Genomic DNA, 18381 nt, shown 5'->3' on the forward strand with positions numbered 1-18381 from the left:
CTTTACTACGGGCCACCTGGTCACCGAAAAGGAAGCACGGCGCGCAAAAAAACGCAATTTGCTCATAGAATACCTCAGCCATGAATGGGTCCTGAACCAGACACTTTGGGCCTTCCTAAGTTTTCCTCCGCTGAATCTGTAAATAAGATAAAATTATTATGTACTTGCACTTACCTTATTTGTTTTGAAAATTTTAAAAATAAACTCAAAATAATTGTTTATCGTATAATTTTGACAGTATTCAAAGCTTTTGCTTTACCATGTTATGACGACGTTTCAAACGTATTTGCTACTCTGCGGTTAATAATCATACAATATTGCCTGCTATTTACAAAATCGTATACCATACTGTACTGCATGTTTTTTTTAAAAAAACTAATACCTGTGTACAATCCCCTAGCATGGGAAAAATATTCATAACAATACATACAATACTCGATACAGAAGGCAATAAATGAATGATATATCGGTGCCTAACTTTAGTTGCTTAGTATACAAATCCGACGCAAACAAATATGAAATAGTTGTACATCGAGGTACAGCGTCGTGCAATTATTTAAAACATATACCTTGAGGGGAAAAAGCAACAATGTGCCTCGTCCCATGAAGTAGACAATAGCTCAAACTTCTGAGCACCAGTCAAAGGCTGAATACTGGAAGCAAAAACATCCGGATACGGCGGATAAGGTTCCGCATGGGAGTTACAGCATGGATCGGTACAGTGATGTGTTTTCGGTAAAAATGTCAAAATTTTATATTTTACATTTGCTTGCCGAAAAAAATCTATGGAAAGTATTGTTATTTTATCATGTAATTTAAAGTACTCATAGATTTTGCTTGCTCCTATGTTTTGGTCAAGCCCTACCTACACATTTTTCACCCATCATTTTCCACCAGCCACTAATCCTAATCCTCGGTCTCGCTCCTATTTGACCAGTAGAAATCAGTTTGCGACAAATGCTTTGACATGATGTATTTTTTACTGAACAAGAGATACAGTAGATACAGCTCATTAGGTATCGTATTATACTTATAGTTTAAGTTAGCCAATATTTCGTAAGTTTCACAAAGGAAATAATATAGAAACATGTTAATTCTGTCATCGTAAACGTCATTGGTTAAACTTTGGCCTAATTTAAAGGTTTGACCAATGATAGAGATTCTTACTAGGAATTTTCATTATGTTTGTTATCCGGGTACTTGTATCGCAAAATGGACGGAAGTGTAAATAACGAAAAACAAACCGCAAATTTTAAAACGGATAACTCCGATTCAGAAACAAAACCGAGTTTGAATCAAGATTCCCCGGATAAAGCAAAGGTTTCCCCACATACTGGACAAGATGTCATACCTAGCTCTGACAAAGCAAGGCTAGAAAAACGTCACAACTTACCTGGTTTCCAAAACACACAAGTCGGCATGACAGATCACATGGATCCTCCGAAGTCAAAGAAACACAAACTTTCTCCCAGTAGTTCACTTGTTGATTTTAATGAAAACCAAGAAATTGGCAAGCGTAGACGAGTGCAGCATGATTATCGACGTCTCTCAAGTTCTGGTTATCTTGATGACTATGAAACAAGTCGTGAAAGACGTTTCTCATCGGATTCTGATGCAACTTCTACATCTCCGAGCCCAAATAAACAGAAATGTGTGCCTACTACACCTACAGGATCTGTAGAGGATGACGGGACTCCTCATGTTAAAATAACATTAAAATTATCTAAGACTGAAAATGGAACATTTGTTAATGGTAGCAGTAAGTAATCATGGACATTTTAATAAATTATATCGAAGTCTTGCCCTACCAACAACACTTTTTTTAATTGCTGTGATACAAGCATTGCACACCATTTCATTCTATAAATTGCCCCGTGAAAGAGGCAAGAAGGCCTTGAACCATGTGCTTTAAGCGGGTGTTCGACCCGAGTCACTTCAATTGGGATTTTCAAAAACCTTTAAATAGTAACATACATAAGAAATCACACTTAAACAACAACTTTGCCCAATGACTTTTTTATGAAAGCTTAATTCAATTTTGTTTTATAAGTTTTGACACAAAAACATACCATAACCTCTGCTCTTCCCACAAATACGCGTGAAAAGCGAACTGAGCTACTGGCGCAAACTCTTCCCGAAGGCGTGAAAGCCCCTTCGCAGCTATATTGAAGTATTAATTAACTTACTTCTAAAGATGCTTTAACAAACACTCAATTTTCCAGCAATCTAATAATCATTTGTGGGTGGTAGCCCTGCAATTGGGTGGAAGTCATTCTGCAAGCATGCTACAATTTACAATCATCTTGTTGTTCCCACAGCACCAGTTGAAATAATTGCATGCCTTGTGCATGTTTTCTGAAGTTGTACGCGGTAGCAGCAGATGAATACAGTGATACTTGTACCAACAATTTAGCTACCACAAAATATATCCCCTAGATTTACTGTGATGACATAATCCCTCCCATGAAGAAACCCATTTTTGCAAAAAAAATGTGTGGTTGGTAGTGTAGTTGCATGCTTCTTTTGCTTTAAATTGAACAAGAGAATGTTGTTGTTTTCTTTTAGTGATTCTTGCATTGCTGTTAAATTACTTTTGAATGTAATATTGATATCATAACTCATTAAATCTGAGTGAATTAGATTTGATTCTCATGACAATGATATAGTGATAAAATTAGCACAAGCCTGGCACTGTTAAAATGTTATCTTTGCTTGCTTTAATTCTGGGTTTATAAAACTGAGCTTATAAAAGATATGATGCCAAAAACTATTGTAAGAATTTGAGCATGTTCATCCAAAAGTTACAAAGCGTTTATAATTATTTATATAGTCACTCATCACAACCTACACTCAAACACAGTGCTACCAGATCAAGATGCAATGTGTTGAAGCTGTAGATAGCTTTGATTTTCATGTAATAACAGTGTTTTTTGTATAATTCATTTTATTTTCATATATTTTGCAGTTTCTCCAGACAAAACCAACCCTGATGAGCTGCAAAAACGCCACAAGACATCTCAAAATGGACACCATCATCATCACAAGGATACAGATAAATCACACCATCACCACCATCATACACACAAACATTCCCATAAAGACAAAAATAAAGAGAAATCTTCAGATTCAAAGGAACCAAAAAGCAAAGAGCCACATCACAAGGATAACAAACAAGAGAGAAAGAATAAATCTGAATATCTTAAATCAGACAACATCGAAAGGGTTCAGGCAAATGAATCAAAGGAAAACATTGATAATTCAAATTCGGTAACTGATATTACAAACAAAATGAAGGATGAAAATGTCATCACAAACCTTAATACAAAGAAAAAAGAGGATAAGAATCAAAAGGATTCACATATCCATGAGAAAACATATGAGCCAAGTACTGAAGCGAAAAAATCAGAGCCAAGTATTGAAGCGAAAAAATCACAGCCAAGTATTGAAGCGAAAAAATCACAGCCAAGTATTGAAGTGAAAAAATCTGAGCCAATTATTCAGGAGAAAAAGTCTGAGTCAAGTACTGAAGCGAAAAAATCAGATCCAAGTATTGAAGTGAAAAAGTCTGAGCCAATTATTCAGGAGAAAAAGTCTGAGTCAAGTACTGAAGCGAAAAAATCAGAGCCAAGTATTGAAGTGAAAAAATCTGAGCCAATTATTCAGGAGAAAAGGTCTGGGCCAAGTATTGAAGTGAAAACATCTGAGTCAAGTATCCAAGAGAAAAAATCTGAGTCAAGCATTGAAGTGAATAAGTCTGAGCCATGTTTTCAAGAGAAAAAATCTGAGTCAAGTTTTCTAGAAAAAAAATCTGAGTCAACTGTTCAAGAGAAGAAATCTGAGCCAGAAAGTGTGAATGCTAAAAATCCAGAAAAGATAGACGAATGCCGGAAAGTGAATAATGAGACAAAGGTCTTTGACGTATCAAGTAAAATTCATTCCAACAGTGATGTTGACACTTTAAATCTTTCTAACGGCCGTAATAAGCCTCAGGTTGTGACTGATGGAAAGCATGAAGTTAAAAGTGAAGAAGGTCCATCTGAAACTAAAACATCATCTGAACAAACCATCCGATCCATTGCAGCAAATGGAGACCAAGCACAAGTTGCTTTAAAGGACAATAAGGATAATTCATCAAGTTCAAAGTTTGAGGATCGTAGTTCTCATAGATCAAAGCACCATAAACATCACAGTCGAGATAGAAGTGGTTCCAAATCCTCCTCAGAGCATAGATCTCACAGGCATGACCATCAATCTAAACCAGAGCAGAAGTCAAGTACAACACATCAAAAGGATAAGGAACAAAACAGTTCAGAACTGTCTCAAAAGACCGAACTCCATAATAAGAATAAAACAAGGACTTTAGAAACAAAAGAAGTGTTGGTTGGCAAATCTGAGAATGTTGGTCCATTAGCAAAGCATAGTGAGAAAGCAGCATATGATATCAAGACTAAGGATTCGAAAACAAATACACATAGTCATTCATCATCCAAAACAGAAAATAGGCAGCACTGTGACCCAAAAGAATCACAAAGTAAACAGAGATCTGCAGAGAGCTCTAATGGTGTTTCTAAGTCAAGTGTCAGTGACACACCAAGTAAATCTAAACCATCAGAAGCTTCAGCTGAAAAGTCAAGAAGTCATCATCGTAAGAAAAGGATTGTTAATTGTGGTGTGCAAGTTAACATGAGGAAGAAAATCGATACAAAGGAAACTCAGGTTAATGCAGATGATATTGCATCTGACTGCCGGGATAGTATGAAAGATACTATGAAAATCTCAGAGAAAAAGTTTCAAAGAATTGCTTATGTGCAGCAGAGTATTTCTAATACTGAGCAACAAAAACTGTATGCAAAACACTCTAAAGTAACTCCCAAAAAGCAAGCAAGTGTAGACAACTCTGAAAAAGTTACTGTGAAGTTTAGTGATGAAATCTCAACAAAATCTCAGGACAAGAAACTTTGGAAATTTGAAGCAGAGTCACTTGATAAGTACAAACATAAATCATTGTTGCATGTTGAGCAATATTCCAATGGGGGAGGACTTGTCTGTCATGCCTACCAGCAAGAGGTAGATAAACTATCAGATTCAGAAAAAAAGGAGTTCGCAAAAGAATACTTTGACTTTGTGTATGGTGAGCCAAATGAGGGTGTGGCAAACTGTTGTATGGGCATAGTGCATGGAGCATTAGCTCACTGGCCAGATCTTGTTGAGCACTTTGCTGACATATATCCAAATTTGACCATCAAAACTGGTGTATTGGGTAAGAGCGATATAGAGACAATGAGTATGGAGAAATACAGAGAGCATCTTCATAAGTCATACAAAGCTGGCACTTTTCGATGTGGACCACTATTACAAGTGAGTTTAGTGGGTACAGCACAAGAAGAGGTTGGGGATTATTTCCCAGAGGTTCTTGATATGTGTGAAAGTGATCCATTCCTGGACCTGGTGATGCCGTGGGGAGAATTGTCTTCAGTAAGGATGGCCTCAAGAAATATGAGTAATGATGGGCCAATTCTCTGGACAAGGCCAGGGGAGCAGCTCATCCCAACAGCTGATATGCCAAAATCTCCCTTCAAGAGAAAAAGGTGATTTTTGTAATAAATGTTATTATTTATCACTAGTTCATGATTTGGCAGGCAAAAAAAATCATAGACCATTGTTTTGACGGGTTTTTTTTATTTTTAGAAACAGATTATTGAAGTTTACCTGGTTTTCATCTCATTCTGGTGGGGATCAATTCCATGACCCTTCACAACTCATGCTGACAACCGTCTAACTGAGTCTGTGTAAATCGCTAGCTCAATGCATTTGTAGCTAGACAGTAGTAGTGCTTCTAAATAGGTAATACCATTTTAAATGTAAGGTTGTATTTTAAGTAATAATCAAGGTTTTTTTTTCATTGCAGGGGTATGAATGAGTTAAAGAACCTGCAGTATTTGCCACGCTCCTCAGAGCCCAGAGAGACCATGGTAGAGGACCGAACACGCTGTCATGCAGATCATGTTGGGCACGGTTTTGACAGGCACACCACGGCAGCTGTTGGAATGCTCAAGGCTGTAAACTGTGGGGATAAGTAAGATAATATAATAATATTTTTGGTGTGACATTGATTTTTAGAGCTCGCGACTATTCAAAGAATAAGGAAAGCTATTCTACTCACCCTTTTATCGACGTCAGCATTACACCCTGGTTATGGTTTTGCATGTTAACACCTTCAAAACCTTCTTAATTGAACAAGTAAGATAACTCTGTCTTGCATATAATACAAATTTTGGCCGTTTATTAGTTGACATAAATTCTGGTAAAGGTTTTGCATGTAAGCACATATTGGTCAATAACTCAGCAACTACTGATGGATTGTATTGAAACTTTTATCCCTCAAGTATTATTACTCTTATCTGAAGATTTTGCCCCTTTATTATTTGATTTAAAAATTCTGGTAAAGGCATTGCATTTCACCTAATTTTTGCATTGAATTACCCATGTAATACTAAAACTTTGCAATCCTTTATGTTTAAATCAGCAGTATAGTCGAGCATGCTGTCTCTGACAGCTTTAGTTATAAGTCTTAAAGAAGGAACATTCAATCCATGCATAAATGAATTTACAAATTATCAATTGTTGGCACCAATTATAAAAAATGATTTTATCAAAAGATATTGAATTGAACTCAAAAGATATTGAATTGAACTCTGTTTAGCAGATTATAAAAGAATGAAATTCAAAACTTTTATGACAAAAATTAAATGATAATTTTCAGAGTTAAATACATGTTTATTTATTTGAAAAATTGGTAAAAAGTAATATTTGCAAGAATATAACGATGACCTATTGAAAAGATCTCAAAATAATGGTATGCCACATGTGGATTTAAGAATTCAGATTTAAACCATTATTAATTTTTGCTATCTACATGTATCTGTGCCATGTTTCAGACCTGTAGAGGATCGTATTGTGAAGGATGTGATATGCTTTCACCCCGGGGATTTCATGCAGCTGGTGGACAAACTACAGCTAGATCTCCATGAACCCCCTGTATCCCAGGTATTTGAGGATTTGTTTATGGAACAATGATGTTGGCTCATTATTAACCCTTTGCATGCTGGGAAAATTGTCGTCTGCTCAAAAATGTCGTCTGGTTTATTCTAAATTTCTTTCAATTTACTTAAATTTTTGGGGATATATTGACTGAGTGGCAAACAGCTTGGAACCTGACCAGGCGCCGAGTTACTCGGCACCTGGTCTGGTTCCAAGCTGTTTGCAAAGCCTTTAAAATCGCCTTCAGCAGCCTAAGGGTTAAAAAAGAGATATGATCATATCCTTGGTGTGTTTTTCAGCATAAACATGCAAAATCATGAACCTTGACTATGACTCAAAAACCTTTCAAGATATTTAAATTTATATGAGACTTGGTACCAATTGTGCCACAGTATAACAATACTTTAATGATTATTGAGTTATGCCCCTTCCTCAACTGGAAAACATCTAATTTCTTGTACACATGTACACATGTACTTACTACCGGTACATTCATACTGTGTCATTAGAGTGAAACTGATATTTCTTTAATGTAGTCCATTGGGTACATGTGTTTTCTTTGAATTAAGTACTTTAAAATGTCATCTTGTGTTGATGTTATAGTTTGAGGACAGAATGTTAACATCATATTGTAAAACTAGACAGGCATAATGATAGGCCAATTTTAGAGTAGATATATTCTATTTTAAGACTAATTACATGTAGTGAAAGGTAATATGATATTGCAGGAGACCACTGTTTCAAAACTTGCCTGAATATACATCAACCAATTAATCATGATATTTATAAATTATTGGTAAGTTTTTTTTATCTTACAACCCTGATCACTTATGCATGTCATCACAGGGGACAGAAACAAATTATTATACCCCCACAAACGAAGTTTGAGGGGGTATATAGGAGTGAGCTTGTCAGTCGGTCGGTCTGTCGGTCGGTCTGTCTGTCAGTTTTCATGGTTTCCAGACGATAACTCATGAAAGGCTAGACAGATTTGAATTTTTTTTGGTACACAGGTGTAACATCAGAAGATACAGGTCAAGTTCGATATTGGGGCTGGTGGGGCAAGGTCAAGGTCACTGTTACTAAAAATAGAAAAACGGTTTCCGGACGATAACTCATGAAAGGCTTGACAGATTTGAACAATTTTTGGTACACAGGTGTAACATCAGAAGATATAGGTCAAGTTCGATATTGGGGCTGGTGGGGCCAAGGTCAAGGTCACTGTTACTAAAAATAGAAAAACAATTTCCGGACGAAAAGTCATGAAAGGCTAGACAGATTTAAACAATTTTTGGTACACAGGTGTAACATCAGAAGATATAGTTTGGTACACAGGTGTAACATCAGAAGATATAGGTCAAGTTCGATATTGGGACTGGTGGGGCCAAGGTCAAGGTCACTGTTTCTAAAAATAGAAAAACGGTTTCCGGATGATAACTCATAAAAGGCTTGACAGATGTGAACAATTTTTGGCAGTAACCTTGGAGTTATGGCCTCTTTTCAAAGGAATGGTTTGCCATTCCTGTGTCCAGGCGGCATTTGGGGGTATTCGTCACTCCTGTGACAGCTCTTGTTTTTGTTTATTTAAGCCTATATCTCTCTCTCTATATATAAATATATATACATATAAGAAAATAATTTGTTTCTGCCCCCTGTGCATGTCATATATTTCCTTTTTGTTGAATTGCCATTCAAAAGTCATGATGTTTTATTCTTAACTCATTGATATTTCAGTGTGTTACCTGGGTTGAAGACGCCAAACTGAACTACCTCCACCGAGAAGGGATCCGATATGCGAAGATTCAGTTACGCGATAATGACATTTATTTCATCCCCCGCAATGTTGTCCACCAGTTTAAGACAGTTTCAGCTGTGACGAGCGTGGCCTGGCATGTCCGACTGAGAAACTATTATCCTGAGCTAGACAGAGATCCTGAACTGTTGGAAGAGCATAAGAGGTGGGTGGCTCTTGTTAGCGCTTTGCCTGTTTGAGGGTAGGGGGTGAAGGAAAGATAAACATTTATTTCCATGGCCATAATTCGGTCTTGAATGAATGCAAAGTAATAGACATTTCTCAAAAATGTTACGTACATTCACATTGGTATACATGGTCCCGATAACTATTTAAAGATCTGTAGCCTTCACAGCCTGTTTTAATCAGCTTTCAGAGTTTTGGGAATTAATTATTCTATGTATGATCTGAGAGTTTGTTTAAGATTTCTACAAAAACATATGTGATTTTGGCTCAACTATTTGAAGAATAAGTAGGCTTTACTGTAAAACACACCCTGACGTCAGCGTCCGGTTCAAGTTTTAGTGCAAGTTGGCTTTTCCACTTATTACTCCAATACCCTTCATTCAATTCACTTAATATTTCACATGGTTGTTCAGGACCCTCACACAATGAGGTTACATAACTCCATATTATCCTAAATGCAAATTATGGGGCCTGATTGACTTAGGTTAAAGATTAAGGGCACATTGTGTCAGGTTAAAGATTTGGGGCAAGTTGGGATTACCCTTCATTCAGTTGACTTAATTCTTAATTATATACATTATTAAATACCAAATTATTGACAACCATCACACAATGAGGTAACATAACACCACTTGATTCTAGATACATATTATGGCCCCTGATTGACTAAAGTTTTAGGCCACATTGTGTGGGGTTAAAGTTTAAGGGCAGATTGGGACTAATTACTTTTATACGCTGCATTCAACTGACTTAATACATCAAACAGTTGTTTACAGCCATCACACAATTAGTTCACATAACTCCATATTAACCTTAGATACAAATTATGGCCATTGATTGACTTCCTTTTTTCTTGCTTTTGACAGGCACATTTTTATATTTTTAACCAAGTTTTCTCAAATTGAACTTGATTTTTAGAATGGCGGCATCAAACTCACCTATGGTATGGAATAATTTTCGTAAGGTTTGACATATGGTGACCAAACTTGGAACATAGTAAGAGCTTATGAAAACCTTTCATGGGAATGCATATTGGGCCGCTAGGGTCAAGGTCACTGTGCCTAAATTAAGCAAAATGGTTTGTACTGAAAAACTTAGTTAGGGTTGGCATACTGCAACCAAACTTGGTATTAAGGAAGACCATTCATGGGATTGTGTTTGTGGCTCCAAGAGTCATGGTCAAGGTCACTGTGACTAAATTGATTGTTGTTTGGGGCCCTAGGGTCAAGGTCACTGTTTATGAAAACCTGGTTTCGTTGCATTGCAGAGTTACTTGTTTACTTTTTAATTTGTCTTTTTTATTGCTTTTGACAGGCACATTTATCATAATTGTATTAATTTCTAAGACAAAGCGGCAAATAGATAAGTGGGCTGTCCTATGACAGCTCTTGTGTAGGTTAAATGAAATTTGAATTAGAGTGACTAGTCTTTAATAAACATAACTTATATGCATTCATTTTAAAAGAACATGTAATTTCATTACAGGTTGGAAGTTGTCATGGCAGAAAGTAGAATTCGAGAGAAGGAAGAAAGAGTGAGGAAAGAGAAAGAGAAAAGAGAGGCTGCAATTCTCGCTAGGGAGAAGAAGCTGGAAAAACTGGCTCAAAAAGCTAAACTTGAGGAAGAATCACCTCTGAAGAAACAAAAGCTGGAAGCCAGTAAGACTCCGTTGAAACACGAGCCCAAAGATGACGTGAATTTGGTAAGAGATGGTAGTGGCATTCCTCAGGTCAAAAGTGAAGCTGTTGGAATGGTGAAAATGGAAAGATCTGGAAGTGTTGAGGTTATAAATCCAATGGAGGCATTAAGGAAGGCAGTTAAGGATGAACACAAGGCTAGAACACTTAAGTTGGCGAACAAGAGTGATGTGAAAGTTGGCACGATGGTTGGTACATGTGTACCGGAAGGTTCCAGCACCAGTTTTTCATCCGCTTTGTCTAGAGGAGATGTCACTCCAACCAAACAAACTGTGGCCTGGGTAAAGAATGAGAAAGATGTTGATAGTATTGATGCTCTTAGGGCAAAGAAGTGTGAACTGAAAGAACTTGGTATTAAGAAAGTCTCTGTTGTGCATAGTAAAGTTGCCATAAAAGGTGTTGAACCACAAGTTATCAAGATCGCAGTTGAGAGGAAACCCAGTGACAATGTAGGGAAAGTGGTTAAAGTTCACAGCAGTGTGGAACAAACAAATCCTGAAATTAAAGCAGCAAAGATTGTTACTGAATCTCACCAAAATGTTAGTGACACTCTGAAAGACACAAGTCATGTTGAAAAAGTGCTAAGTGTTAAGACTAGTGTCCCACTAATAGATAACATTGATTCTACCCATGACACTTCAGGTATTTCAGAATTGTCGAAGGATGTGCCTATAGATGATAACTCAGTCAAAACAGTAGACAATAAGGGTGATCATTCACAGGAATGTGTTTTACTTGACACCCAACAGTCTCTTCAGGCAGCAGAAAATATAACAGATGAAAATGATGACGAAAAACCAATGGAAACATAGAGAACTACAATATTACGGATCTGTTTTATTTTGGACCTGTGTAAATCATTTGTTTTAATGTGCTGACATTACACTTGTATACATGTAGTTGTAGTGTGTATCCATGCATGTAGCTGTTCTTGTTAACTGATACTTGCTCTTTTGTGGTTGTACCAAATTATGAATAGCTTTTGTCATTAAGTTGTCCATTGTTTGTAATTTGAAAAATGAAAGTGCTTTGAAATACTGTATACATTTATGATATTTTTTAAACGGATGTATTCATAATGACATTTACCTTCAGAGGATTTTTCTGAGATCATGCAAGTGAAAAGTGATAATGTTTAATAAGTTTTAATATTTGATTGATGAAATGCATCTTGTCGAGATCAAAAAACTTATCAGAAACATAAGTGTTTTGTACATGATTCGAACATTAAATTAACATACTTTATACCTTTATGCAGCATTTAAAGGTACCGTTTACACTCTTACATTTGAAGGCATTAATTTACCAATAGTAGCGTGTTCAACCTACATGATAATTATCAGTTAAATCTTAATTTACATGTGTTAGTTGAGTGTCAAGTAAAGAAATCTAATTTACAATCAGGAATTATGTAACTTTCCAGTAAATCGAAGGCTTGCAGACCGGTGGATATAGATATACGTATTAGACTTTGGTTTGTGGTCACTAAGCCCGCTAAGTGGGTTTTCTCGGGACACTCTGTTTCCTCCTCAACACAGAACTCAACATTGTACTAAGAAGAGTGACATAAAACATACGCTCATAACTTTCTTCACAATTGTTGTAAAATAAATACAGTTTAAGTTGAAAAAGGAAAAAGGTACATGTTCTTCCTTATTTCAATGAAAGCAAATGAACTGAAATATTACATTATTTAAACACATATGTGTTGATAAACTAAATGAACTTGTTTCTTGATATTTTTCTCATTTAACACACATATGTTGCATAAAGTTTTATGTTATTTAATTCATGTGCTGGCAGCAGTCATTTATTGGTCACTGGGCTCATCACAAGCTTACATTACATCTTTCGTTATTTATTTTCCATCTCGTATCATTATACATTGATTATTGATTTAAAGACATATCGTCACCTTAGTGCAATAACTCAATAACTGCATATAGATATATAAGCATATATTGAGTTCTTGCACTAAGGTGACGATATATGTATTAGATTGATTGAAAATATACAAGCCCCATTTCATAAAATATTTTACAATTTGTTTTTCAAACCTATTAATATTTTGGTAGAAGTAAAAATAAACTCAATGTTTTTTGTTGTTGTTGCAGAAACTCTTTAACTGCCATTTTTGACACTAATAAATATATTTAAAGAAGTTTTTAATTGAATATGTTACACTACTTAAAGATTTTTTTTTATATTGGGATACTCTTGCTTAACTTAAAGGTCGCCTTCACGTTTTTTTTTAATTAGAGAAAAAACTTATGTTCTTGTCATAGCCTTGGCATTATTGTTGAATAGACAATATGCACATGTACAGTAAGGCCCATAACTCTGACATAAATACTTACTAAGTTATGCCCCTTTTTGGACTGAAAATCAACAGATGAGCATTGAAGTTGTCTTTAATTTAGTTTTAAAGCTTGCTACTGTAAAGGAGACATTGAGAGTATTTCTTGTAATGTTTGTGGTTACATGTGCGAGTGACAGAATGTTTTGCAGATGTCAATATCCTCTTATTTTTCTGTTTTCAAGTTTTGAATTCAGCTGATGACTTGTATAAATGCCTTGTTAAAGAAATAAAACGATTAGTGCTGTGTTAAATAGGCATTGTTGTTTACTTATGGCAGTAAATGTGTCTGAAGAGGTTATCAGTTATGAACAAGTGCTAATTATGTGTTCAGTTTTACCATTTTGAAATTTTGTTATTTAAAGGAAATAAGTTTTAACAGATTGGAGATTAATGTAAGCATACACACTCACTTCAATGTCATTACTCCAATACTGAAATAAATGTCAATTTAAAGTGTGCAACTCTTTCAATTAATTAACTGACGTTATTACAAATAATTGTAAGGGAGGGGTGGTTGTTACTATGTTAACAGTGTTTTGTTAAACTGTCAAAAAATTATAAAAAAAAAACAGGGTTGATTGTAATAGAACTTTATTAAAAGTAACATGATTGTCAGCGTCATCGTTGTAAACTTATAATCTCCTGACTTTCATGGACACATTTTTGACCTGCAGCATTTCTAATATGATTAAGCTCGACTGATTTAACCTAAATTGTTTTAATTCAATAAAAAGTGGTATGTAATGTTATTGGAAGTATCTCCCTGTGGATGTATGTGTTGAATAAGTTTATTTTAAAGGGCATAGTTCTGAGTAAGAAATATTAGGTCATACAATATATACATGTAAAGCCCTCTCCACACATAGAAGCTTTTCAACTCTTTGTTGGGGATGTCCTCCCTTTTCTCTAATAATGGAATGAGTGTTTATGCCTGTATGATAGATCACTATTTTAAGGCAAAAACAATCAAATTCTTAAGCATTCAGGTATTTGATTTTGTTTTTCCGTATATATATTGGGATACAATATAACGTCGATGGCGGAGTTAGAATTTCAAAGATATTTAAAAGTTTGTTATAGGATACACTGTGCCAACGCAGATTGGTGTATAGTTAAAAAAGATCTCTGTCATGTCAGAAAAAGCTTGACACATTTTGAAATATTCAATATATTGTTTCATCAGTTCTGCATTTTCCTTTTCTCACTCATATATATGTTTACATTGTTGTGTTGTTGTATATTTGCCTTTCCACTGTCTGTTGATGAATAAAGATGTGAATGTGAAAGAATTCTTGTTATAAAAAGTCATGGAAGTTTTACCTAGGATATTTTAGCTCTTCTTATGCAATTGCGCGTCATCCGTGCATCTGTAAACAATTGCTTGTAAACGAAATACTGTTAGATAGCCTTATGTTTTGATTATTAATCCAGCCAAACCACACATGCATGACTGAAGTATGGTTCCTGAAATGCTGTGTTGTTTTTTTCTTAATTTAAAACAGAGAGTTGTGTATTATTGTAATATTATTTCCCATTTTATACCCGAATGTATTTTGTATGGGAGACAACAATGAAGTTGTGTATTATTGTAGTAGTTGTTTCCCTTTGCCCGAAAGTATATTCTAAGGGAGACAATTTTGTACAAGAAGTTGTGTATTATTGTAGTAGTTATTTCCCCTTTGAATGTGAACAGTATGTAACCAAAAACAAATCATGCCAGTAGAGCATAGGCCCTCGTGGCCCCTTGTGTGTAATATTTACTATTTTCAACACGAGAATTATAACACATAATGCTGTATGTGAAGAAACATAGGCAGCTAGATATTATCACCAATTTTTGAGAGACCGTAAAAGTGTGCAGAAGAGAGAAAAAAATCAATGTCTCATGGATGTAATGACAACGACGCCTATACACAATAATGTGTCTTCTCAATCATTCCGACAATATAAATATCTGACAGGGCTATTTTTTCAAAACAACCCGATATTTCATTTAAACATATTTTATTGCCTTTTTCTTTCAACATAATCGGTATTTACAACAATAATATAGAGTATACAAAAGCAAATGGGTTGGACACAAGTTCTAACAACATTAGTAACGTCTTCCCCATGAGCACATAAACTTGATAAGTATTTGGCGATAAATATATATAAGATAAGAAAAAGGTAAGGAAATGGATAAGTGAAAGAAATGTAAGTAAAAGACAGGAAGGAAAAATAAAAGAAGAAGCATTCTGACTCACTGCTACACAGGTGATATGTGGTAAACTGTTCAATAAAACAACCTGGCTCAGTTATATTTAAAGAAGGGGCTAATCCGTAAACCGTTTATAGAGTGTTTTATAAATAAGTGTACTTAATGGAATAATACAATATTTTCATCGTCGGAGAGTAAGGGTTTTCCAAATAATAACGACGTAATGCTAAGTGGGTGAAACGCACGTGTTCCACGAAACATGGATATACGTTCCTGAGTATAAAGATTACACCTAAAGAAATAATGCTCTGCATCTTCAACTGGGTAACCACACTGGCATCTAGTGTTATTAAGCAAATGGTTATTATAGAGGTCAAAGTTAAGATTACTACAATGGTTCCTTATACGAGCATGCATTACAGAGTATACACGTTCTCCTAACAGAAAGTACTTGGGAACCACAGGACCTTTGAATTTTTCCCTTAAATTTGCTTTAAATGCTGAAATTGAAGGAGATGCTGTAATGTTATGTTCTAAATTATTATATAAATTTATTGCTGATGGAATAAAAGACTTTGAGAATAACTCTGTTCTGCGAGGAATAGTAATGAAATTGCTATTATTTCGGAGATTATAGTTTGTTATTGTAGAGATCACAGGCGGTATTATTTCTTGCAAATAAACTGGTAGTGTGCCACTTTTAGCTTGATACACGAGAGTTAACTTTTGAATTTTTCGTCTGTCTGCAAGCGAAACCCAACCTATTTCTTTCATTAGATTATCAATCGATACAGATCGTGTTAAGCCTGTGACTATACGCGCGGCTTCATATTGAAGTGTTTCTAAGTTTTCCTTTTCATACACTGTGCATCCATCCCATACCACAGCGGCATATTCTAGAAGAGGTCGCATTGTTGAGAGCTTTTCTGCTAACTCTGAATTTGATCATTCTCATTGAGTTCAATACCTTTGATGCTGATTTTGTAATTTGAATGATGTGTTCATGCCAGTTGCAATCATCGCTGAGTGTAGGACCTAAGTGCTTGTGGTGCTTAACAAAATTTATTTCGACGTTGTTGAATTGTATATTTGGTAATCTTGGAAAACGGTTGGAAAATATCATTCCTTCAGTTTTACTTGCATTAAAATTCACAAGCCATTTTTTTAGAGCATTTTGTTATAACTTCCATATCATTGATTAGGACACGTTCAATTTCATTTAAATCAGTAGACGTAACTGATAGTGAACTGTCGTCCGCAAATAGACGTGTTATGCTTCCAATATTTTCAGCAATATCATATAACATATATCAAAAATAATAAGGGACCCAGTACTGACCCTTGAGGTACACCTGCATTTGTTCGCAATAATGACCCGATATTTAAAAGGAATAAGACAACCGAAAATAACAACTAGACACGGGGCTGTGTCCAAAGAAGTAGTCTGTAACTTGACCAATTTTTAAATATGATCCTTACCATACTTGGTAATAATGTTTATGAAATTCATATCCAGGACAAATTTGTTTATCACTGTGATCGCTGGTGTTGCCGCATTACCCGTCAAAACAACTTCACCGTGTCACAAGATCCTTACCAAACTTGGTTTAAAGGCTTTATATGCATACCATCTCGGACGGCTCGATCACCAGTCCTAACGCTACTTTTGAGCTTTTCGTATCTTAGTTTTAACATTCTAATGATTTGCCACACTTAATTTCGTTATACAAAGAAAAGTGCATTTTACATAAAAAAGCATCACCGAGTCCCTTTAAATGTTGCACCATTAAGTTCTGATCACAAGGAGTATGGTGATATTAAAGTATTCACGTTGGAAGACCGTTTGTAAACTTTTGTTGATGGCAAACCCGGCATATGTTGAGTCTGATAAAGTTGCGTGCGTAAATTCCCTTTAGCACAGATAAGTGTCATAATAATTTTATGTACGCGTGATTAAAATGTTAAGTAAAAAATGCTTTTAGTTTTATTCTCTTTTTTGTAATAACTTGAAGAGACGGGGTCTATAACCTTTGAAATATAAACCAAACAAATATTTTTTTTTTCTTTTACGAAATCTTAATAACGGTACGAATGAAGAGTGCGCCATCTAGGCATCTGTCTCTTATTTTGATTCAGCGTGTCGTTACTGGCATGGAGCATCCTCACATAGCGCCAAGGTGGCAATCCCGTACCCAGCTCCGTTTGGCCAGTACGCGGGATTCCGGGCCCCCTTTGGGTCGGAGGCTGTCAATTCCCGTAACCCCACCCCCTATGAAACGCCTGATTGCGGCCCCTTTGGACCGGAGGCTGTCGACCCCCGTAGTCCCACCCATTTGGCACGGCGGATTCCGGGCCGAATGCCCATGAATAGGTACCCCTGACTTCTTTGAAAGAGCACCACACTGGATTCGAATGCCATAAGAATACAAGCAAATATATATGACGGTAGTATAATGTCTTTCATTTACTAGAAAATCATCAGTATGGCAACGTTATCCAATAATATAATATATATACATGCATACATATATAATCTTTCTCGGTGGAGGATACCTTAACCTCCTTTTGCACATTTCAATCTATATTGTATCACTCCTGGGAAGGGACATGTTCCAAGTTACCCGACTCTTCAATACCCAAATTTCAAATATCTAGGCACCGCCGCTAGATACATGTACTAAAATAGTACTAAAATAATATATTATAATAAATTCTGATATCATAAAAGCGAAACTAACTCATGAGTATTTTATTTTGAACAATGTTTAATTTCAGGAAATATTCAACTTTTTTTTCTAGTTGTACGTGTTTGACCACATGCTCCTAACTCGTCCTTAAAGGTGCCTCGGTGTTTTTTTGGGCATATAACAATTTCTATTGCTCTAAAAACAACTCTTTTCGACTTACTTCATTTGCCTCAATGTACACAAACCATCGACCAAAGATAGTCCAGAATGCAGGAAATCGCTTCTTGCAAAAAATAATAAGATTCTGGGGAGGGGGGGGGGCATGCCCCCGGACCCCTCTAGACCGTTTTGCCTCGGTGTTTTTTTTAAGTCTGGCTACGGCACTGACATATGTACCATAACGGGCGTACTCACGTAAG

At 35.7% G+C, this 18381-nt stretch overlaps 1 protein-coding gene across 1 annotated transcript; it reads left to right on the plus strand.

The window, feature by feature from the left end:
• Window positions 1-1212: 1212 nt before the first annotated feature.
• LOC128217025 (biorientation of chromosomes in cell division protein 1-like 1) lies at window positions 1213-14358 on the plus strand. The gene is made up of 6 exons (XM_052923834.1): window positions 1213-1759; window positions 2966-5588; window positions 5909-6076; window positions 6939-7047; window positions 8776-8999; window positions 10505-14358. Exons 1-6 carry the CDS (start codon window positions 1213-1215, stop codon window positions 11526-11528), a joined length of 4695 nt encoding a protein of 1564 aa, XP_052779794.1. The 3' UTR covers window positions 11529-14358.
• The last annotated feature ends 4023 nt before the right edge of the window (window positions 14359-18381 follow it).

The sequence above is a fragment of the Mya arenaria genome, chromosome 14 (assembly GCF_026914265.1).
Source record: "Mya arenaria isolate MELC-2E11 chromosome 14, ASM2691426v1".
In the NCBI taxonomy this organism is placed as follows: Eukaryota; Metazoa; Mollusca; class Bivalvia; order Myida; family Myidae; genus Mya; species Mya arenaria.

Excerpts from the sequence above, each read along its gene's own strand:
- LOC128217025 (XM_052923834.1), top strand. The coding sequence starts at position 1,213 with ATGGACGGAAGTGTAAATAACGAAAAACAAACCGCAAATTTTAAAACG. Across the intron at positions 7,048-8,775 it reads ATGAACCCCCTGTATCCCAG|TGTGTTACCTGGGTTGAAGA; the intron begins GTATTTGAGGAT and ends TTGATATTTCAG. Across the intron at positions 9,000-10,504 it reads CTGTTGGAAGAGCATAAGAG|GTTGGAAGTTGTCATGGCAG; the intron begins GTGGGTGGCTCT and ends ATTTCATTACAG.